A 24,738-nucleotide genomic window follows, 5' to 3' on the forward strand; every position below is an offset into this window, starting at 1 on the left:
CTGTCCAAATTGATTCTATTCAATACTCAGGCTGATAGAGAGCGTTGTTCATATATCATTTACTGTCTGATTTATACAACTTTTTTTCCCCTAACAACATTCTGAAATGCACAAAATGATCCAAATGAGATCGAAAATAACCAAAATTGAACAAAACCAACCTTAAAGTGATGCAAAATTGCTAAAATGAGAGATAAAATGAGCAAAACAGAAGAAAAGAAGAGACGAAAACTGAAACAGAAATGGCCACTGAGTCACAGAATGATGAAATAGACGTGAACTGACCAAAAGAACTAACAAGATGAACAATTTTAAACAGAAATAAACTTCATACAAATATCAGCTCTGAATATAGGTTGAGTTTATTCACATATTCATTCAGATTTATGTATATTTCAGTTTCATATATCTGAATTTAATTCGATATAAAGAACCCTAAGAACTGTGTGGCTGATAATCTTTGTTTACATTTTGATCAAGTAAAATATTTATTGTCAGTTTGGAAGAGAGACAAATATTAACATTTAACAGGTGAGAGGGAACTGAACAAGTGAAGGAGTGGTTTGAGATTTTCAGTGACCCAAACAAATACAACACAGTCTAATTTTAGACTAAATAAAGTGAAGATTTGGAGCAAACACTTGAATGTTTTGGAAGCTTCCTGATAGAAGCATGTTCAGGTGGTTAAAGGAAAACGTAAGAAGCTGTTAAATGTGATGAGTTTGGACAGAAGTGAAAATTTGTATTAGATCATTAGTATTTGATGCAGCACAGACATGTTCCAACAAGAGGGGTTCAGTCTCAGACTGATGTTTGCAGAGGTGATCTATTGATTATTGATTCACTCCATATGAACGTCAGAAGTGTTCTTCAACTGGTGTTTGTGGACCAACGGTGCCATCTGGTGGACATTACAGGATCCTACAAACATTCAGAGACACGCAGGTAATGTAAATATCACAGACCAGGAAATAATTTCAGTCACCACGTGGAAAGACACACGGTTGGGGGGGATGTTAGTTCGGAGTATGTCGTTGAAAATGGAACACCACAGGGTAGCATTGTTAGTCCAGTAATTTTTTCTATTATGATTAATGAAATTTTTTGTAACGTGGAGTCCTCGGTTGGAGTGTCACTATTTGCTGATGATGGTGTAATGTGGAAAAGAGGTAGGAACATCAAGTATATAGTTAAAAAAGTACAACAAGGTATCAATAAGGTAGAAAGCTGGGCATTAAAGTGGGGTTTTAGATTTTCTGTAGATAAAACTAAGGTCATGTTTCTAACTAGAAAGAGAGTAAGCAATGATATTAAGTTGACATTATATGGGCAAAACTTGGAAAGAGTGAATGAGTTTAAATATTTAGGACTATGGTTTGATAGCAGGCTGACTTGGAGGTTGCATATTCGGAAAACTGAGGAGAGATGTAAGAAGGTAGTGAATGTGATGAGATGCCTTAGAGGGCGGGACTGGGGAGCAAGTCGAGTATGCTTAAAAATAGTGTACACAGCATTAATCAGATCTGTTATTGATTTTGGATGTGTAGTATATAATTCGGCAGCACAAAGTAATTTAATGAAATTAGATGTAGTGCAGAGCCAGGCGCTGAGGATTTGTTGTGGAGCAATGAAGTCAACTCCAGTGTCTGCCCTTCAGGTAGAGTTAGGAGAGATGCCTCTAAAATATAGAAGACTGCAGCTACTGTTGTCATATTGGGCAGGTCTTCGGGGTCATAAAAGTAATCATCCAGGTTTAAAACTGTTATGTAGTTGTCAAGAAGGGGAGCGAGCTCAGCTGAACAGTTTTGGGTGGATAAGTAGACGAAAAGCTCGAGACTTTGGTATTGCACAGATGGATGTTAGTCCTGCTGTTCCGATCTCTGTAGTCCCCCCATGGATATTGAAAAGGCCTGATGTAGATCTTGAGCTACAGGGAAAGAAATGTAGTAGTAGTAGTGTAACAGGATATATAGAGAAGAGGTTTTCCTCCTGGCTATCAATATATACAGATGCGTCAAGGTTAGAAGATGGGAGGGTTGGGATTGCTTTTGTTATTCCAAGTCTTGATATTAGAGTTTTTAGAAGAGTAAATGATAATATAGCAGTGTTTACGGGAGAGTTAGTGGCAATTTTGTTTGCGTTACACTGGGTAGAAGAAAGTGCAGCAATGCAAGTAGTTATAGCATCTGATTCCAGTAGTGCATTAATGAGTATACAAAATATGAGGTCTGAGTCGAGGCAAGATATAGTATACGATATATTACAAGTGGTTTATCGAATAAACGTGTCTGGAAAACAATTAGTTTTTCTTTGGGTACCAGCACACATAGGAGTTGAAGGGAATGAGCTGGCAGATGCCTATGCAAAGAGAGGGGCAAGAAAAGAGATGGTGGATTCTCAAGTTAAGTACAGCAAGGCTGAAATTAAGAGCATAGTTAAAAAGAAGTTAGAGAGTGAATGGCAGAGAGATTGGGATGAGGAGGTAAAGGGACGGTTTTATTATTCATTTCAAAAGAAGATTAGGGGGCCAGGGGTTGGGGGTCTGTTGGCAAGGAAGGAAGAAGATGTAGTAGCGAGATTGAGATTTGGACATACACGATTGAATAGTACTCTGAAACTGATTGGAAAGCATCCTACGGGGCAGTGTGAAAATTGTGAGGAGAATGAGACAGTTGAGCATGTTTTGATGAGATGCAGGAAGTATGAACAGCAAAGAAGAGTTTTAAGTAGACGTCTGGAGAATAGAGGGTTAATCTTTTCTTTGGGGACTGTTTTGCAGAGTGACTCTACGTTCGATGTATATAAAGAGCTGCTGACGTTTCTTCGTGTCACTGGGTTAATTAGGAGAGTTTAAGAAGATGTTGAATGCTGGGGCCTTCCTGGCCCACACTCCTTACCGGAAGGTGGCGGTAAATGCAACCTAAAGTTTTTTGCCAACCGCCATAAAACAAAAAGAAGAAGAAGAAGAAGAAGGAAAGACACACGGACAAAGCGCAGTCTGTATGTGGGAGAAACCCACCGAAGAACCTCTGTGACATCTGGAGGCAGTGGACGCAGCGACACGCAGGTAAGATCCAGGAAGAAGAGCTGAAAACTTTCTGAAAGGGACAATATGTTGACTTGTTTAATTTTCTCGAGCTGAGGAAGAAACCACACCCTTTAGTTCCTCATACAGAAGTGAAGTCTGGAGTTTTAAGCACAAAAACAGTTGATGAATCATTTCTAAATCGGCCTGTAGTTCACAAATAAGCGTCAGTTTAATCAGTGCTGACGTCCTGATGGAGTTCGGTAAAGTGAGAAAGAGATTCACAGATTCGGACTTCCGGCATCAATAATTAATACGATATATGTTGTGAAAACATAAACGATGCCTCTTTCAAATCATTGTAAGCTAGATAATGTGCTACAAGGCCAGTTTTATCAAAAGTCGCTGTCTTTAAAGCTGTAGAAATAACATTGGCGTCTATCAGCAGCCGGCGGTGTGACGAGTGAACAGGGACCGTCTGCAAATTACAAACCGCTGCAACAGCGAAGAGAGACACAAATATTCAAAAACTTCACTCTTATACACTGTAGAGCCACCACATTTACTGAAGACATTAATTGGGTCCTTCTGGTCATAATACAGCTCTTGGTTTGATACTCAGTAAAAAATCTGAATTTTAAGGAATTTATATTAGTAATAAAATTAAATAACTTCACTCTTCTGTACTGAAGAGTCACCAAAATCACTGGAGTCATCAGTTAGCTCCTGCTGGTCATATTTGCTGGTCATACTACAGCCTTTGGTTTGATATTAACCCTTTAAGCTTCAGTGTACCGCCGGCGGTACACCTACTAATTTGCATAGGAATTTCAGGAATGTCCGACGGCTGCAAACACGATTATACAAACACTATACACCGATGGAAAGCTTAGATTCTCATGAATCCGCCGGTATCAACCACTTTCAGATGTGATTACCACAGCGGGTGAGAAAAACACATTTGTCCGACAAAAACAAATATTCATCCATCCGTTCTCTATACACGGCTTCAACGCACACAGCGTGACTCACATTTCCGGGTTTATTATTACACACACAAAAAAAGATTCCATAAAAAACGGCCATAATCCAACCTTTTACATCCAGATGACACAAGCCAGTAAACTATTTTATCCAAAACATGTCCTGAAGTTGGTATAAAATCCCCAAATCGGTCATTTTCAAGGAAATGCACCTCGCGATGCCCGTCCAATATTCCCCGTATTTTTCGTAATTTTTTTAATTTAAAAATAGAATATTAGCGATTTTTTTTGTACTGAAAACGGCTGGAATTGACTGAAGCTTAAAGGGTTAACTGTTTTTCATAAATTTATGGAATTTTTCTTATTTTATTATCATTTTATTAGTAATAAAATTCAGTAACTTCACTCTTATGTACTGTAGAAAAATTACACTCTGTCCAACCATCAGTTGGCTCCTGCTGATCAAACTACAACTCTTGATTTGATATTTAACAGTTTTTCATGATTTTAAGGATTTTTGAAATTGTTTACATATCTCAAATATTTTTTGTTGTAACATAAAAGTGATCATCCATTTTTTGGGTTGATTGTGGAACATTGATAACCAAAAGTGACAGAATTTTATTTTATTTGGGTTGTTTATCGCCATGTGAAGTTGTGCATAAGGTCCAGTGTGTGCAGTTGTGTGTGAATTTGAAGGATTAATGAGTAAATCAGCTTTGATGGCTCTTTTCTTGATGTATGTAGTGCTATACAGTGTTTCCACTAGGATTTTTTTCAGCAGCAGCAGCAGGCTGTCCAGGAGTCATGGTGACGTAAACAAATGACACTTGACTGCAGATTTTACTTGGACAATTTATTTATTGAATGGCCAGTTGACAACAGTAACAGAACTTCGAATCCTCACCCAAGAGAATATCAGATAACACCAATATACCAAACTCAACTGTTTAGACTCCTCAAGTACTGACGATTGGGAAGAAAGACCTTCTGACAAGACTGCAGCGTTAATTGATTCATTTAAACCAGAATGTTAAACTGCTAATGATATTTTCCAAGTTAAGGACTGTACAGACAATACTTGGAAGTAAAAATCTGAAGGTATGATCAGCAGGACCTCTTTGATGATTGAATGGAGTTTATTTTTTCTACAGTGTATAAGAGTGAAGTTATTGACTTTTACTACTAATAAAAATTCCTTTAAATTATGCAAAAATATTTAGTATCAAACCAAGAGTTGTAGTCTGACCAGCAGGAGCCAGTTGAAGGCTCCAGTGAATTTGGTGACACTACAGTGTATAAGAGTGAAGTTATTGCTTTTTTTTATTCTAAAAATACCTTAAAATTGTGATTTTTTTTTCTCCTACAATACCTTTATTATCAGATTTTGTAAATTAACAAGAGAACACATATGTGCAAACACCCACACACTGCACCATTCTAACTCTTTGTATCATTCAATGATTTCTTAGCAAAACAAAAGAAAATAATAATAAAACAAAGCTGTTACAATCCCACTGTCTAGTGTAACCGAATTTTAACAAATGCAAATGAAAGCAATGAATTTCCAGAGTCGAGTCTGTTTTATTCTTGATAAGGGTAGGTTTCAACAGACAAAGTGAGGGATCTGAAAGTAAATGGGTGCTGCTGAAATTAAAGAAACAAATCGAACCAAAGTGGCCTTCTCTTGGAAGTAGACTCCACGAGACTGTGGGAAAAATAAAAATACATCAGACACAAATAAAAGCTCCAAATAGAAATACAAAGGCAAAAGCACCCCTAACTAAAGCTAGCAAAGGTTTCAGATATGGTTTAACTTCACACTTCTGACTAGCTTCCAGCCTCACAGACGAGTTCACAGAGTCAACACGGACAGATCCCTTCCTGAGGAACTGCCACCGAATGCTGGCATCAACCATAGACTGTATATAAAGATGGACGTAGCATCTGGCTCCAGAATTGAAGCCAACCCGGAAGAGTCAAAAACTTGCAATATCACGCCGTCCGCGAGGGTTGGCTCCAAAAAGCTTTTTCTCCATAGACCCCAATTCATTTTTGGAAAAAATAAAATTTGATAGAATGATTTTCTACAGCTCAGGATTTTTTCCCCCGTTAGTTTTCATGGTCAAAATGAGAGATCAGGTGGCCGATCTTAAAATAAATCAATACTGAATTTTAAATAAATCGTTAAAGTTGGCGGAGCCAGGGGGCGTGGCTATACTTGATAGACAGCCACAGAAGCCTCTGCGGTAAAATGTGGGCGGGATAAGAGAGTCTTCAGCCAATCCTGCCCCTAGTTGCTCTCCGGTCCAGCCTGTTTGATGACGCTTTTTACGTCACTGGCTCCAAAAAATCCAAAACGGCGACCAGGAAGTAGCAAAATCCGGGCTTCATTTTCTCGGCGTTGAAACCAACGGGTGACGTCACGGTTAGTTCACGCCTGGCATCAACAGGCCTTTTAACAGCTGCTGGACCCTCGATTGAAGCGGTCGTCCCTCCCCTGCTCCAATCCAACCTCAGCTCCAGATGTTGCAGGTGTGGTGGGACGGACAAGGAGGCGGGGCGACAGCAGCCCAGCACACAAAAATACAAATTACCAGACAGGGGGAGGCGGACAGAGGCACAGCCGTAACAAAAGCAAATTCAATAAATTTTTAAAAAAATCAGTAAATAAATAACGGTTAAGCAAATAATGAATCAATGTAGAAATGAAGAATTATAAATTAGGTAAGGCAGTAATTAGAATCATAATATCAAAATGGAACATGTAAAATACAAGTCACTAGAAGTAAATGTAACTAAATACAGTGCCAGATAGACAAATACAATATTTTAAGCAGGTCTCATGTCCTGTGTCTGGGATTTATGCTGACATATGGTGGAGCATGGCAGGAGTGATGTACACTCTCATTAGCCATTTATACTGCAATAGTTTAAATCTTGTATTTATTGTTTGTTTCTGTGCCTTTGAACAAGCTTCATTTCAATTTTCCTCGTCTGTTTCCTCTATCCATTATATATATAAAACTAAGTGTTGTAGCATGATAAACAAGAGCCAACGGCAGGCAGTAATGTTAATGACACTGTCGTGTAGAAGAGTGAAGTTACTGAAAGGCCGGCTGAGCATAGACACCAATGTTGCGACTTTTGATAAAACTGGCCTTGTAGCACAACCTCTACCTTACAACAATGGGAAAGAGGCTTCGTTTATGTTTTGACAACGTATATCTAATGAGTTATTGATGCCAGAAGTCTGGATCTGTGAATGTCTCTCCAACTTTACCGAACTGTTTGTTTTCGCCCATCGAAGACAAAACCAGCAGTGTGTGAGTAACTTCGGCGTCTTGACTTTTTTCAAGCTGTTTTTATTAGCATTAAGTTAGCTAACTTTGTAACGGTGCTAGCAAGAGTATCTGTTTGGAGCATAGACAGTATCATAAAGATTTTTATGATACAGTTCTTTTTGACATATTTTCCTTTCTAGCCAACTGCTTTCAACAGGTTTTAACTAACAAATGAATATAATTTATAAGCCAATAATCCATTGGGAATTGACTTTAATTTTCCTCTTTTACATGTTTTTTTTTTATGAGACCGGTGTACGAAACTTTGTTACCTACAGCTAAAGCTAACAAGTGAAGCTAATGGTCCAGTAGTAGTTATCTTGTTTTTTTCTGTTTAACATGTTTTGCTTTCTTTCCCTCAAGAGAAATAAACTGATGCATACAAACAAAACTAGATTATTATTTTTTTCTGTCCTTACTTATGATTGCATAAAAAGTCTGTAAAAAGAGTTCATACATGCTCTAATTCTGCTTAAAATCATCTTTAGTTTGGTTGGTCCCAGAGACTGTATTTGCTTGTAGCTTAAAGGAACTCTCTTGTATGTTGGTTGATTTTCAGTTGTCGTGTCTTTTAGGGACAATAAGAACTTAATCACAATATAAATCATGTGTGTGTTTTAAAATTTTCAGAGAAGGTGAAAACGCTTTTCAGCCTTGACTAGATCTCAATCTCACACTTCCCCTGAAACTCGACGGGGACGAAATAGAAGCCTACAGATTTGTCACTGCTGCTCAGAAAGCCTAAAAGTCACCTCCCAAAATGCTTAAAGTCACATAAAAATGTTAGGATTCTGTCATCATTTGGATTTGATGTTTTTCCACAAAAGTGTTAAGCTGCCTTGTTAGAAGTTCTTGAAGATCCATCACCTCCTCTTGTGGAAATGAAACATTACATTTGTTAAATATGTAAATATTTTTCATTTCAAAAGTTTCACTGCTGGACAGAGGATCTATTCTACTTTACTGTGAAATCTATTCTCAGTGTGTGCAGACTGGAGGTTTCAAATTTCCACATCACAGTTGTGAAAGTTTCATACTGAACCATGGCTGGATCCAAAATGCTGTTTTAGAGTCATAAACCCTGCAGGTACCTTCAGGTGAGCTCAGACAAACTTTCTGTCAACAGCTTTATTTGTCTGTGTTTCAGCAAATAACTAGATTAGCATGAAATTTAATGTTTTTTTGGAATCGTGACCCTTTATATATTTTACAGGTGGCCTCAGTCTCATGTCACTTGCTATCCAACAATTCTTTGTGAGGCGGTTTATTTTCATCCCACAGAAAATGAAGAGAATCTCACTCGGCTCATGTGGCCTCCTGGTCCCAGTGCAGAGAGGAGCAGGTGTGATGGTGTGTGACATTAACCAATCATAGATCAAAGCTATTCCGACATTATTATTATTATTGTCTTACAGTTTTTTACTGTGATATTTTTCTTGTTTTTGTCTTATAAGGAAAATCTCATTCTAAAGATGCTGAGCAGCTGATAGTTTGTCATCACAGGAGACTTTGAGGCTGATGTGTAAGTGTTTCTCTCTGATTTACTGAGCAGTCTGCACGGAGCTGTGTGTGATGGTGTTCTTACAAATGTGGTAAATTTGTTTTGATGTCTTCAAACATTTTAGTTTGACAATAAAACCATGAATCTATGTTTAGAACACATTCCACACAATAACATGCCAATTTTCTGTTTCACAATATTCACAAATGAATTAAACACTGCAGATGAATAATAAGAAAAGTAAACATGATTTGAACATGATTCATTGATGTGAACAAAATGTACACATTATCAAATGCATATTAACACGTCCACAGCAAACTACAGTTTATTGGTCAGACCTGTAGAGCATTACTATGTGAGACTTAACAGTTCAGAGATGTTCAGTATTAACTTTACTTGGAGCTGTTAGAGTCTTTGGTGTGGTGAATAGTGTGTTTCAGCACTCAGCCTCAAAGTGACAATCCTGGTGGGTTTACAACTTTTAAACTTCCTCAGAAGCCACAGATTTAACCAGGTGTTTTACCTGTGTTTACAGACAGGATTAGTGTTTGGATCCCTACCTTCCCATTTTGGTAGCATATTCTTCAGTAGGACATGGATATCTATCATTGAATTAGTTATGGACTGGTTATTGGCCTGGCCCATTAATCAGACGTATGTAGAACATAATTAGACAAAGACGTTTCAGTGAAGGTTTGCCTTGAAATTTGTGTTATTCCAAATTTGAAAAAGGTTTTCATTTTTACTGCCAATGTGTATTGTTTCCTAATATAGATTATCAGTTTGATTGATTACTCAAAATCTTGATCAAAACTGGCTTAAAAAATAACACATCAGTACTCGCCTACTTTTAACTGAGATACACCATTAGAGTTGATGTTGAACTGCAAATATTGCTTCATCTAAGTTCCTGAGTAACATCTGATACATCACAGGCAGAGTAGTTATTGAACATTTGTTAATCTGGTGTCTTGTTCTGCAGGTCATTGGCGTTTGGTCTGTGTGCAGAACTCACAGGAGTCTGGAAACATGGCTTGTACATCACAGTCTGCCTTAAATTATGTCAGTAGAGCCAGAGGGCGCCTTGTGGGAGAATTACAGAATCTCTCTGTGATTCTGGAGAACTTGTATCAGAAAGGAGTTCTCAGTGATGAGGAGGTCAGCAAAATACAGACAGAGCGTGATGACTTCGATAGAACCAGAAAAATCCTGGACAAGGTCATAAAAAAGGGGGAAGCAGCCTGCTACGAGTTACTCAGAATTATTGACGTGACGAGGAAGAGGACTTTAGAGAGGCCGCCTCCTCTCCCTGAGAAAAACACTGGAACTTCCACTGGAACCCAGAAGTTTGACCTTCACCACTGGATCAGCTGCTTTTCTTTCAAGGAAGAAACGCAAATGGATGTGGACTACCTGCAAGGTATTGTGAAGAAAATTCTGCTTCAAATGTGTCACATTTCTTATTACTAAATTTAGCAATTCTACATAATGCATTTTATTGTGTCTGTGTATAAATATTTGAAATTTAACAAGAGTTCAGGAGAAAACTGTGGTTTTGTCATATTACGTTTATTTTCTTACTGTTATTTTATTTTAGGACCAAGACCGTGCCACAGATATCAGAAAAAGTTGAAGTTGAAAGCACAGAAATTATCTAAAGAGTTTTGGAATCCAAGTAAAAAACTGTTTGAAGACAAAAGGAGGCCTGATCTGTCATACACCTCACTTGTATTGGATACACAGAAAAGCCCATCTCCATCTAAAATCAAGAAATGGAAGAGAAAGAAAAGTAAGATGAGTCGACCTAAGAAACTGAGGACATACATCCCTGAGGACAAACCAGAAATTTCCCCCACTGACCTTCTGAAAACACAGGAAGACATCCTCTTGGTCGGGAAGCCTGGAATTGGAAAGACGGCAGTCGTTCGTGAAATGTTGAGACTGTGGGCAGAAAAGGACAAGAAGGAGTTAGATTACATGTTCTACTTTGACATGAGGAAAATGTCCCAAACCACACCCGCTATGACCCTGAAGGAATTTCTTTTTAATAAGTTCAGTGAACCAGATGTAGGCATGGATGAGGTTTTACAGGATATAAAGAGTAACTCTGACAATGTTACCATCATTTTTGATGGCATCACAGATCTGTCTCCATCAGTGGTGGAGGACCTTGTAGAGAAAGAACTACTACCTGATGCAAAGATCATCATAACATGCAGACCAGATGACGAGAAAGACTTCTTCTCTGGGGACTGTCTCAGAGTGGAGGTGAAAGGATTTAGTGAGCAGACCATAAAGTCCTACTTATCTGCAACACTCTGCGATGCACAGAAGGTTTTGAGCAGATTGGAGTTGCTGACTCTTTGCCATGTACCAATGTATGCTCTGATGGTGGCTGCCTGCTCTTCATCAGAACACTCTCCACAGCCATGCACTATAACAGAAATCTACATTGACATTGTTCGTTACTGCCTTCAGGTAAACAGCAACAAAACAGAAGATCTAAACACCTTCATCAAAACCAAGAGAGAGGAAATATTGTTTTTGGCTGAAATAGCTTTCAATGCAACTCAGGGAAAAACTGTGAACCTGAATGAAGTGCCCTGTAAAGACAGCTGTGTCCTTTCCTTCCTGAAACCACTTTTTATCAAAGTCAGCCGAACTGAAACAGAAACTAGACACGTATTCCTCCATTACACACTGCAGGAGTTTTTTGCAGCCATGTGGCTCTTAAAGAATCCTGATAAAATCAGGAATGTTTTTCAGCAGAGCCTCACTGAGGACAAGAAACACATGAAACATTTGATCCCTTTCATGTGTCGACTGTTGAACAAGAAGAGCCCAAGTTGGATGAAGTGTCTGGTTCCAGTTGAGGAGCTCAACAGTACATCTGACTGGTTCTTCAAGGAGCTCATAACCACATTTGTCCCAGATGTGGTTGACACCGAAGACAGTGGGCTTGATGTCGACACGTTGTTCTTATGTCAGTGCTTGTATGAGTCCCAGAGTCCAGAGGCATGCATCTACCTTCTAGACAAACTGGACTACCGTCTTGACCTCTGTGGAGAGAGTCTTGATCCTTACCTCTGCTGTGCTGTGGCCTATGTGGTCAATCAGTCGAAGGGACGGAAAATATGGTTGAACCTTGATGATGTCACGATATCAGAGCGAGGAATGAGACAACTGTTTGGATGCCTTCAAAATATCCAATGGTATGAGTGAGAGTGTGTTTTAGTGTCATATTACTGCTCAGGCTGCAAAATACAGTATAATGAGAATGATATTCTACTGCGGATTTGTTTGATCATGAGGTTATTCTTTAAACTACAGGTGTGACCCTTTGCCACAGCAGCTGTGGAAGATTTTCCTTCTCAGTGAAGAACAGATGGACTTTGTCAGCTTACTTAGCCTCATTGAAAATCAGCTGCACCTTCCAGTGGAGGGTAAAAAACAGCTGTTTGAAAGAGCTGTGGAAGTCATGAAGAGGATGACAACAAATGTCAATGTCTGCCTCTACTGGGACAGAGAAACTCTTGTCTGCCAGAGTCTGTGTGAGTCCTTAATAGAGGCTTTGCCATACGTCAGCTCACTCAGGTATGTAGTTTTAGTCAAACTTTGATTCCACATAATTTAACCAATCTGTCAATGTTAAAATGTAAGTCCTTCTGTCTAGAGTTATGCTCACACAAATCCCATCACAACAATGGTGCTATTAATAGGATGACTGAATCCTGTGGGTTAAAGGTGTGAGCTTAGAAAAAATTGTTGTTCTGTGATGAGTGTTCAATTGTGTTGCTAATGAACTTAATAAACTTTGTATTTTTATGCAGCTTTAGGATGACCACCAGAAGTCCAGGTTTGTGGAACCATGAGCAATTCCATGGGACACTGGAGAGGCAACAAAGGAGACTGTTACTGGATTTATGCCTGAAGGCAGCACTTCACAATGAGCAAAGCTTCCCAAATGCAGTGAATATGCTCCTCTCATTGTTCCCTCATCAAAGTGACTTAAGTAACCTCTATCTCGATCTGTACCAACATGTTAGGAATGAAGGATTTTTGAGTATCCTTCCAAAACTGAGGCTGCTTTTCCAGTCATCTCCTTCAGTGTGGTCCATAGACCTCTCAGAGAGAAAGACCTCCATCCTCCTGGAAGTGCTGAAACTCCAATCAGAGAAGAAACCAGTGGAGCTGACAGGCTGGTCACATGAAGAGAGTGAAGTGAGGAGTTTCCTGCAGTGTCTGCCTTATATCTCACAGCTCAGGTAAATGATCTTTTTCATGATTTCTATTTTCACAAGAAACTGCCTTTCTCTTTTCAGTTTGTCTTGGGGTTTGTCCTTTTGATTGATTCTTTGATGCACAACATGGGTCAAAAATGACCTAAATCCAATGAAAAATGGGTATCTCCTGACCCATTCTGTGCATCAAAGGGTTACAAAATATTCTTTTTTTTCTTTATGCTTTTAGTGTTGTGCCACTGTTATCAGAAACTTCAGAAGAAATCAGGTTCTTGGGGAATCTGTTCTGTGCAGCAGCAGAGAGAGAAGAGCAAACAGGAGAGAAGATACTGGAGCTGTTATCAGTGTGCACATACAAAACATTTTCTCTAAAACAAAAATGGTGTGATTTCCTCCTGGACCTGTACTCTTATGAGGCTAAAACAAGTTCAAGAGTGCTTCCATCATTACAGTCAGTTTTCCAGTCAACTCCTGCAGTCTGGTCCATAGACCTCTCAGAGAGAAAGACCTCCATCCTCCTGGAAGTGCTGAAACTCCAATCAGAGAAGAAACCAGTGGAGCTGACAGGCTGGTCACATGAAGAGAGTGAAGTGAGGAGTTTCCTGCAGTGTCTGCCTTATATCTCACAGCTCAGGTGAATGAGTCATAATGTTTTTCATGATTTATGTTTTTTCTGCCCTGTTTGAGAGGTTCTTAGTAGAGATTAAAATATAACAAATTTCATACCAGAAATTATAGAAAAGATTCAATTCTTTTTAATGGAAAATAACAGTATTTTAATTACATGATTTCAGTTTCGTGCCTCAGTTACCAGAACCTCAAGAAGAACCCAGATTCTTGGAGATGCTGTTCTGTGCAGCAGCTGCAGAGAGGAAGCAGCAGAAACGAGAGAAGATACTGGAGCTGTTATCATCAGTCTGCACATACAAACATTCCCTCTCAAACAGAAATGGTGTGATTTCCTCCTGGACCTGTACTCGTATGTGACTGAAACAGGTTTCAGAGTCCTTCCATCATTACAGTCAGTTTTCCAGTCTGGTCCTGCAGTCTGGTCCATGGACCTCTCAGAGAGAAAGACCTCCATCCTCCTGGAAGTGCTGAAACTCCAATCAGAGAAGAAACCAGTGGAGCTGACAGGCTGGTCACATGAAGAGAGTGAAATGAGGAGTTTCCTGCAGTGTCTGCCTTATATCTCACAGCTCAGGTGAATGGATTATCTCTTTAACGATTTCTGATTTCTGCTATCTCATTTGAGTGTTTCCACATACAGATTGAAATGTAGCAAATTTCATACTGACATGTATAAATAAGGTTTAATGCACTAGCAAGGACCATGCCACAACAAAGCGAGTTGGTAGCTTTAGTGAGGAACGGTAGTGTTGGATGATGTGGAAGACTATAGGATGTAAGGATGAGGATGGATGTGAATGTTTTCTGGTTGGCTGGTTGGCTGATCTGGGATACCATGATGTTCAAAGCTTGAGTGAAAGGCAGCTGAATGTGGAGGTTCCGTCTCGGGTGACACTCTTCACTAAAGACTGCAATGGACCTTCCCAAGTTTGTGATCATGACATTCAGTTGAAGGTGGACTTGACCAAGGTCATTGGCATTGTTGCAGGTGTATGAACAACATGTCAGAGATGGCCAGTGGCCAAGAGCTTGAATTTTTTGGTTGAGTTGCCTGTCCTGGATGTTGTGGATATTGCTCCCAGAATAGCAGATAAGTATGAACTTCTTGTTGAGATCCCCAGAGAGTTGTCGCTATTTTGATTGCTTATAGTTCATCAAGATGGAAGTGGACTGAAGGTCAAAAGGCCTAGAACATTCTTCTGATGGAGGGATGATGAAGGGATGATAATAAAGGAGGACTTGAGGAGGGATGAAGGAGAGATGATGGGAGATGGAGGAGAGATGGTGAGAAGACAATGGAGGGATGGAGGAAGGAACAAGAAGGGATGAAGAGATGGTAAAAAAATAGAATAGAATAGAATGCCTTTTATTGTCACTATACACAAGTACAATGAGATTTCGAGCATCTCCATCAGTGCAAGATACATGTAATAAAAATCACAAAAAAGGATAAGTTAAAACAGTTAAAAAGAATAAAAAGTGCATGGTCAGTGTGATATTGCACATTAGAATAGTCCGTATTGCACAGTAGACGGTTTTGAGGTAGTCTTGGGGGGGGGGGGGGGGGTTGGATTGTCAGTGCATGTTTGAATTCAGAGTGGTGATGGCTTTTGGAAAGAAACTGTTTTTGAGTCTGTTTGTTTTGGTTCTTATGCACCTGTAGCGGCTTCCTGAGGGCAACAGGACAAACAGATCGGAACCAGGGTGGAAGTTGTCCTTGATGATGTTTCCTGCCCTTTTAAGGCAGCGGGAGGTGTAAATGTCCATCAGGGAGGGGAGGGGGCAGCCGATGATTTTCTGTGCTGTCTTAACAATCCTCTGAAGCCCCTTCCTGTCTGCCATGGTGCAGCTGCCGTACCACACTGTGATGCAGTAAGTCAGCAGGCTCTCAATGGACGAGCGATAGAAGGTCGTCAGCAGGGTGGGGTCCAAGTTGTTTCTTGAGAACCCTCAGGAGGTGTAGCCGCTGCTGCGCCTTCTTAATGATTGCCGTGGTGTTGTCCGTCCAGGAGATGTCGGAGGAGATGAGGACGCCCAGGAACCGGAAGGTGTGGACCCTCTCCACACGCTCACCGTTGATGTAGAGGGGAGCTAGGTCGGTGCCGAGCTTCCTAAAGTTGACAATGATCTCCTTTGTTTTCTTGGTGTTCAGAGCAAGGTTGTTTTCTGAACACCAAGCTGCCAACTTCAGGACCTCCCCTCTGTAGGCTGTCTCGTCTTCTCCTGAGATGAGTCCGACAACTGTTGTGTCGTCAGCAAACTTCACGATGAGGTTGCTGTTGTGGGCCGGACGACAGTCATGGGTGTAGAGGCAGTACAGGAGGGGGCTCAGCACACAGCCTTGTGGGGAGCCGGTGCTCAGTGTCTGCGTGGAGGACAGGTGGGGCCGAGTCTCACAGCCTGGGGCCGGTTGGTGAGGAAGTCCTTTATCCAGGCACATGTGAGAGGGGGAGGCCGAGAGTGTCCATTTTGGTGATGAGAATGTCCGGAATGATTGTATTGAAGGCAGAGCTGAAATCCACGAAGAGCATTCGGACATAGCTCTGCTGCTGCTCCAGATGTGACAGCGCGGAGTGTAGAGCTACAGCGATGGCATCCTCAGTGGATCTGTTTGCACGATATGCAAACTGGTAGGTGTCGAAGTCTGGGGGGAGATGGTCCTTGATGTGCTGGAGGACCAGTCTCTCGAAGCACTTCATGATTATCGGAGTGAGGGCCACAGGATGATAATCGTTTGGGCTCGTGGTGGGAGACTTCTTAGGTACTGGGATGATTGTGGCGGTTTTCAAACAGGGCGGAATGACTGCCTGGGCCAGGGAGAGGTTGAAGATTCTGGTGAAGATGTGGGTGAGCTGGAGGGCACACACCTTGAGCACTTTACCAGGAACACCATCAGGGCCAGCAGCCTTCTTAGGGTTCACTGCCAGGAGCACCCGTCTGACTTCATGCTCGCTGACAGTGAGTATAGTGGTGCAGGAACTGGGTGGGGTGGAGGTAGGTCAGGGGCTGCTGAGTGTTGCTGTTGTGATGATTCAAAGCAAGCAAAAAAGCTGTTTAGCTCCTCAGCCAGTGATGCACTCAGGTCTTCTGTTGTCGTAGTGCCGCCCCTGGAGTTTATGATGTCATAAATGCCCTGCCACACCGCACGTGTGTTGTTGCTGGACAGGTGAGACTCTATGCACTTCTTATGGTCCGCCTTTGCTTTTATTTTTGCTTACAGAGACATTCCAGCCATTGAGATGAGGGAGGGATGATGGGCATGAAATAAGAATGATAGGATGTAAAGAGGAGGGATGATGAAGCTGAGGGAAGGATGTTACAGAAAAGGAAGAGATGATGGAGATAAGGTGGGGTGATGAAGATGAGGGAGGGATGATGAGTGATGGTGGGGCTTTAAAGAAGATGATCAAAAAATAGAGGAGCAACGATGAAAAGATGTTGGAGGGTTGAAGGAGATAATGAGGACTGAAGAAGGAATGAAAAGGATTGAGGAGGATTGATGGAGAGGGGATGATAGTGATGGAGGAGGAATAAGAAGATGGTGGAAGAAGACTCAAGAGATGACAAAGATACGGTCTCAGGATAGAGGAGGGATGACGAAGAGATGAGAAGGATAAGGAGATGGAGGAAGGATGACAAAGAAAGGCAGAGAGATGAAGAGATGACAAGGGTTGGAGAAATGACGACGAGATGCCAGAGGAATGGCATGGGATGATGGACGGATGGTGGGGAAGGGATGGCAGAGATTAAGGAGTGATGAATGATGGCCATGAGGGAGGAATGATGAAGAAATAGTGGAGGGTTGAAGAAAATGATGAAGAGATGGAGGAGGAAAGGGAAGATGGGGAAGAGGGATAATGGAACAATGCTGGAGGGATGACAAATGATAAAGGGTTAGAGCAAGGATGACAATGAGCCACTGGTTGGATGAATGAGATGAAGGAGGGATATTGGGGGAGCAAGTATGAACTCGCATTTGGTTGATTCTGGAGAGTGGTAAATTGGGCATGGATCTTGTACTGAGGTGCTTTACTACTCAGTCTGCTGTTGTGGTTTGGATTGTGGAGGCAGAGGTGTCTGCCTGTCAGGTAATTAGGCATGTGGTTGAGGTGCATGGCCGTGCTCCTGAAACTAAGTTGGCAAGTTAGCGTTAATTTCTTTTTGATCAAAAATATGCATAACTACTGTGCCACTTGTTATGATTTCAGTTACCAGCCTCAGCTATCAAGACCTTCAGAAGAAACCAGATTCTTGGGGAATCTGTTCTGTGCAGCAGCGGAAACAGACCAGCAGACAGGAGGAAAGATACTGGACCTGCTTCCATCTCTGTGCACTTTTGAAACATTCCCTCTCAACCAGAAATGGTGTGATTTCCTGCTGGACCTGTACTCTTATAAGACTAAAATGGGCTTAGGTCCTCCTCCATCATTACAGTCAGTTTTCCAGTCAACTCCTGCAGTCTGGTCCATAAACCTCTCAGAGAGAAAGACCTCCATCCTCCTGGAAGTGCTGAAACTCCAATCAGAGAAGAAACAAGTGAAGCTGACAGGCTGGTCACATGAAGAGAGTGAAGTGAGGAGTTTCCTGCAGTGTCTGCCTTATATCTCACAGCTCAGGTAAATTATTATTGTTTCCATGATTTCCGTGTTCACTGGAAGCTGTCTTATCTAATTCAAGTGTTTCTCCTTTGACATTTATGTATTAAAGGAAATTTGATGTTACAGTTTAAAGAAAATTTCATTTTGATTAAATGTGTAGATTCAACAATTTTAATCCTTATAATTTCAGTTTCATGCCACAGTTATCAGAACCTTCTGAGGAAATCAGGTTCTTGGGGAATCTGTTCTGTGTAGCAGCAGAGAGAGAACAGCAGACAGGAGAGAAGATATCGGAGCTGTTATCATCAGTGTGCAGATACAAAACTTCCCCATTTAAGGAGCTGTGGTGTGATTTCGTACTGGACCTGTGCACTTACGGAATAAAACACGAACAATTATATTTCCATCATTCCAGTCAGTTTTCCAGTCAACTCCTGCAGTCTGGTTCATAGACCTCTCAGAGAGAAAGACCTCCATCATTCTGGAAGCGCTGAAACTCCAATCAGAGAAGAAAGAAGTCATTCTGACAGGCTGCTCACATGAAGAGAGTGAAGTGAGGAGTTTCCTGCAGTGTCTGCCTTAATATCTCACAGCTCAGGTAAATGAATTCTACTTTACACAATCTACTTCATGCAATAAGAAATTAATAAATTTCTCTTATAAAACTGTTTTGAATATTCCTGTGATATTTTCATGAGAATTTATGCTGGCTGATTCTGCGTGGAGGATGAAATAGCGGCAACAATTTCATATGAGAGTTGAGAAAGTTTTTCTTGTATTTGATCAAATTAACATGTCATGTGTTTTGTAATTATTATAATTTCAGTGTCATGCCGCAGTTATCAGAACCTTCAGAAGAAACCATGTTCTTCAGGAATCTGTTGTGTGCAGCAGTAGAGAGAGAACAGGAGACAGGAGAGAAGATGCTGGAGCTGTTATCATCAGTGTGCACATACAAAGCATTCCCTCTTCCTGAGATATGGTGTGATTTCCTCCTGGACCTGTACTCTTATGAGACTAAAACAGGTTCGCGAGTCCTTCCATCATTACAGTCGGTTTTCCAGTCAACTCCTGCAGTCTGGTTCATAGATCTCTCAGAGAGAAAGACATCCATCCTCCTGGAAGTGCTGAAACTCCAATCAGAGAAAAAACAAGTGGAGCTGACAGGCTGGTCACATGAAGAGAGTGAAGTGAGGAGTTTCCTGCAGTGTCCTGCCTTATATCTCACAGCTCAGGTAAATTATTGTTGTTTTCATGAGTTCCGTGTTCACTAGAAGCTGTCTTATCTAATTCAAGTGTTTCTCCTTTGACATTTAAGTATCAAAGGAAATTTGATGCGAGAATTTAAAGAAAATTTCATTTTGATTAAATGTGTAGATTCAACATTTTAATCCTTATAATTCAGTTTCGTGCCACAGTTATCAGAACCTTCCGAGGAAATCAGGTTCTTCGGGAATCTGTTCTGTGGCAGCAGCAGAGAGAGAACAGCAGACAGGAGAGAGATACTGGAGCTGTTATCATCAGTGTGGCAGATACAAACTTCCCCATTTAAGGAGCTGTGGTGTGATTTCGTACTGGACCTGTACACTTACGGAATTAAAACACGAACAATTGTATTTCCATCATTCCAGTCAGTTTTTCCAGTCAACTCCTGCAGTCTGGTTCATAGACCTCTCAGAGAGAAAGACCTCCATCATTCTGGAAGTGCTGAAACCCAATCAGAGAAGAAACAAGTCATTCTGACAGGCTGCTCACATGAAGAGAGTGAAGTGGAGGAGTTTCCTGCAGTGTCTGCCTTATATCTCAGCAGCTCAGGTAAATAATTATTGTTTTTTTTATTTATACACTGCTCAAAAAATTAAGGAACACTTTGAAAACACATCATTATTTCAATGTGGGGAAAACAAACTGGATATTTTCATTGATATGGACTGGATAATGTGTTAGGAATGAAAGATGCCACATTGTTTGATGGAGTGAAAATTATCACCCCCAGGAGGGCTAAATTCAAGACCCCCAAATCAAAGTGAAAAACTGATGTGGCAGGCTAGTCCATCTTTCTGAAATTTCTTGCAGCAACTCAAAATGATATTGAGTAGTTTGTATGGCCTCCATGTGCTTGTATGCAGCCTGACGATGGCGGGACAAGCTCTGAATGAGACGATGGATGGTGTCCTGGGATGATCTCCTCCCAGAACTGGACCAGGGCATCACTGAGCTCCTGGACAGTCTGAGGAGCAACCTGGTGTGTCTGATGGAACAAACATAATGTTCCAAAGGTGTTCTATTGGATCAGGTCAGGTGAGCATGGGGGCCAGCTAATGGTATCAGTTCCTTCATCCTCCAAGGAACTGCATGAGTTCTCTTACCACATAAGACTGGGCATTGTCATGCACCAGAAGGAATCCAGACACTGACCAATGTAGGGTCTGACAATGGGTCAAAGGATTTCATCCTGATAGCTAATGGCAGTCAGAATGCTATTGTCAGTCGTAGAGGTCTGTGCATCCTTCCATGGATATGCTCCCCACACCATCACTGACCCGCCACCAACTGGTCATGCTGACAATGTTACAGCAGCATAACATTCTCCACGGCTTCTCCAGACCTTTCATGTCTGTCACATGTGCTCAGGGTGAACCTGCTCTCATCTGTGAAGCACAGGCACCAGCGGTGGACCTGCCAATTCCTGCGTTCTATGGCAAATGCCAGCCGAGCTCCACGGTGCCGATCATGAGCACAGGGCCCACTGGAGGATGCGTGGCCTCCGACCACTCTCATTGCATCTCTTTCTGATTGTTTGGTCAGAGACATTCACACCAGTGGTCTGCTGGATGTCATTTAGAGCTATTGCAGTGCTCATCCTGTTCCTCCTTGCACAAAGGAGCAGATACCTGTCCTGCTGATGGGTGAGGACCTTCTACAGTCCTGTCCAGCTCTCTTAGACTAACTGCCTGTCTCCTGGAATCTCCTCCATGCTGTTGAGAATGTGCTGGGAGACACAGCAAACCTTCTGGCAATGGCACACACTGATGTGCCATCGTGGAGGAGTTGGACTGCCTGTGCAACCTCTGTAGGGTCCAGGTATCGCCTCATGCTACCAGAATTGACACTTACCCTAGCCAAATGCAAAACTAGTGAAAAACAGTCAGACAATATTGGGAAGGAAAAATACGTCAGTGGCCTTCACCTGTAAACTCATTCCTGTTTTGGGGGTTGTCTCATTGTTACCCCTCTAGTGCACCTGTTGTTAATTTTATGAACACCAAAGCTGCTGAAACTGACTAAAAACCTCCTGTTACTTACTTGACCAAATCAGTATCCCACATGTTTCACTGACTTGATGCAATACTTAGATTAATAAGTGTTCCTTTAATTTTTTTTTGAGCAGTGTATATAACTTCTGCATTCATGTAAAGTCCTTGTCTAAATCAAGTGTTTCTCCTTTTTAAGTATAAAAGTTAACTTCATGCTACAGTATACAGAAAATTTCACTTTGATTAAATGGGTATATTTTTTTAATCTTTGTAATTTCAGTTTCGTGCCACAGTTATCAGAACCTTCTGAGGAAATCAGGTTCTTCGGGAATCTGTTCTGTGCAGCAGCAGAGAGAGAACAGCAGACAGGAGAGAAGATACTGGAGCTGTTATCATCAGTGTGCAGATACAAAACATTCCCTCTAAAACAACAATGGTGTGATTTCCTGCTGGACCTGTACTCTTATGTGGCTGAAACAGGTCTGAGAGTCCTTCCATCATTACAGTCAGTTTTCCAGTCTGGTCCTGCAGTCTGGTCCATAAACCTCTCAGAGAGAAAGACCTCCATCCTCCTGGAAGTGCTGAAACTCCAATCAGAGAAGAAAGAAGTGATCTGACAGGCTGGTCACATGAAGAGAGTGAAGTGAGGAGTTTCCTGCAGTGTCTGCCTTATATCTCACAGCTCAGGTAAATGAATTCTACTTTACACCATTCAGTCTATACAAGGAGAAATCCATGAATTCTGATGTCATTGTACTGATTGAAACATTTCAGTCATATTTCTTTGTCATCACTTTTATATTTCTACATTCTGACTTTATCCACATGGGGTCATATTTCAGTTCTATTTCATCTCTGCTCATTTCAGAGGGAAACATTGTTCTCTTTCCACCACTGTATTTATTTAGTGTTTTAGTTACTTTTTGTCTTTGAGTCTGAGATTTCTCTACATGTATGATCAGTTTATGAAACTGGCTGTATTATAGATGAAACAAGCCAACAGGATATAAAGTGAAGTCATTTATATCAGTTTCTAGAGGGTTCTTCCATCTCAAATCATCAGAGGTCTTCTGATTAAATATCTCCATTTAGATAAAACAAATTATTATTGAATTTAAATTTGTAAAATGGAATGTGTGAAATTTTAGGTTTATGTATCAAATATCTTCTGCGATCAAAGTTGTTTAAAAATGTCCTGTTGACCATCTTTCAGCAGAATTTTTTCACTCAGTGAAATTTGAGGCTTCCAGAAATGTTCAGTTTTATTTCTTGTCATGTCATTGATTCAGAATCTGGAATATTGGAAAAGTAATGAAATAGTTTCTCATTTTGAGTGAGTTGAAATATGAATAAAGTTAAAGTCATCATGAAATGTTTCATCTTTGAGCTTAAATTCTGATAATGCAGAAGTCAACTCATATTTTCTGAACCACATGTAGCTGAATGTCACAATAATACAAAACTAAACACAGAATACTTTTAATTTGAAATACTTGATCACAAAATGAACAAGTTATTTTCTTTTATCTTTCATCACTGATAGAGCAGATGTGACAATTTTTACCACAAAAACAAAAATGATCCAAGTAGAACAGAGTTGTGGAGTTTCAAAATGCTTCTTTATAAATAAATAAGACAAATTCTTTTTGAATAAAAGCATCTGACATCATTTTCAGTCTCCACAAAATCACCTCAGTGTATTGTCCTCCTACTTATTGCAGAGATGCTTGAAGGTAAACTCTTCATCAGTCACTCTAAATATTCATGTTGTCACACTTGAACTTTGTCAGAGTCCAGCTGTGACTTTGGTCTTGAAGTTTATTCTCAGTGGAACACAAAGCAGAGGATCCATTTTGTTCCTATCAAACACTTTCCTTCATGATGATAAATTTAGCAGTGAAGTGTTGGTCACATTAGTGGATGAGATTAGCATTAAATATATGTCCAGGTATGAAAATGTCCCACTAGAAACATCCCACTATCCAACAGATGAGTGGATTTGGTTCTATTCTGCTGCTGTCATCCTCATAATCTGATGCAGTGATAATTCCTAAAGAAATGACACCAAACTACATGACAAGTCTCCTCCAAAGCTACATTTATGTCTGCAAAGTGGGTCTGAAGATGACAAATATGCCCTTATTAAATATATACATATATTTTCTGTGTTATATTTGGAGAAGAGTTTATAAACTGCAGAACTCTGTTTGACTTGGATCAGTATTTACTATTTTCAGTTTTTGTGTTTCAAGTTGTCAAAGCTGCTCAGTTCTGAAAGTTCAATGGAAATACATTTCTTTCCATTTTTGTGACCAAGTATTTTATATTCAAAGTGTTCTTGGTGTTCTGTGTGTATTATTGTGACATTCAGCTACATGTGGTTCAGAAAATATCACTGGTTGAGTTTTGCATCAATATTTTATTTGTTAATGTGAGTTCAGAGATGGAACTTTTCATGATGGCTTCAATTTTTTAAAATGTTTTGTGCCACTTGTAATCAGAGACTATTAGATCTACTTGTCCAATCTTATCAATTCTGAATTATTGACATGATGAGAAAAGGAGAGAAATGTTCAGGTTTTTATCTTGAATAGTTTCTGGGATATTGTTGTTCAAACAACCTGAAATTTCATTATGCAGAAAAAAACCTGCTGAAAATGGATCGACGGTCCATTATTAAACTAAAGCATTTATCTCAGAAAAGATTTGATTTATCTGAACAGAAACACAACACAGACAATGAAAAACTCTGACATGTAAAGTTATTGGGTTTGTGACTATTTTAAGAGTTTGAAGATGAAATGTGTAACCTGTAAAGCATCTGTTACTGCACTGATGAAACAGGAATCATTCCTCATGTGGAATTGTATTTCTATGACTGAGATGAAATCATTAAAACATGTTTTTCTCTTCATTTTACAGAGTTCAGAAGAAGTTACCTCTCGATGAAACAACCAGGATGTTTGTGAATCTGTTCTGTAAAGCAGCAGAGAGAGAACAGCAGACAGGAGAGAAGATACTGGAGCAGTTATCATCAGTGTGCAGATATAAAGGATTTCCTTTAGAATACATGGATGATGATGATGATGATGAAGATTTTCAATATCAGAGTGATTTCCTGCTGGATCTGTCTCCCATGTGAAGGACTATGAGACT

The 24,738-nt window shown here is 40.4% G+C and overlaps 1 protein-coding gene and 1 long non-coding RNA gene across 2 annotated transcripts; both read left to right on the forward strand.

Annotated features, from left to right (window-relative positions):
• The first annotated feature begins 986 nt into the window (after window positions 1-986).
• Window positions 987-14,084, forward strand: LOC127531920 (uncharacterized). The gene is made up of 9 exons (XM_051942342.1): window positions 987-3,067; window positions 8,335-8,449; window positions 8,566-8,702; window positions 8,807-8,874; window positions 9,839-10,276; window positions 10,454-12,068; window positions 12,187-12,450; window positions 12,687-13,121; window positions 13,892-14,084. Exons 4-9 carry the CDS (start codon window positions 8,871-8,873, stop codon window positions 14,082-14,084), a joined length of 2,949 nt encoding a protein of 982 aa, XP_051798302.1. The 5' UTR covers window positions 987-3,067; window positions 8,335-8,449; window positions 8,566-8,702; window positions 8,807-8,870.
• A 5,453-nt stretch (window positions 14,085-19,537) lies between these two features.
• Window positions 19,538-22,263, forward strand: LOC127532192 (uncharacterized). The gene is made up of 3 exons (XR_007939588.1): window positions 19,538-19,560; window positions 19,731-19,769; window positions 21,902-22,263. It is a non-coding gene; the product is annotated as an uncharacterized LOC127532192 (long non-coding RNA).
• Window positions 22,264-24,738: the final 2,475 nt, after the last annotated feature.

The sequence above is a fragment of the Acanthochromis polyacanthus genome, chromosome 22 (assembly GCF_021347895.1).
Source record: "Acanthochromis polyacanthus isolate Apoly-LR-REF ecotype Palm Island chromosome 22, KAUST_Apoly_ChrSc, whole genome shotgun sequence".
Classification (NCBI taxonomy): Eukaryota; Metazoa; Chordata; class Actinopteri; family Pomacentridae; genus Acanthochromis; species Acanthochromis polyacanthus.

Bases quoted from the DNA above. Each gene is read 5' to 3' on its own strand.
- LOC127531920 (XM_051942342.1), top strand. The intron at 10,277-10,453 runs GTATTGTGAAGA...ATTTTATTTTAG, and splicing joins GGATGTGGACTACCTGCAAG to GACCAAGACCGTGCCACAGA. The intron at 12,451-12,686 runs GTATGTAGTTTT...ATTTTTATGCAG, and splicing joins CCATACGTCAGCTCACTCAG to CTTTAGGATGACCACCAGAA.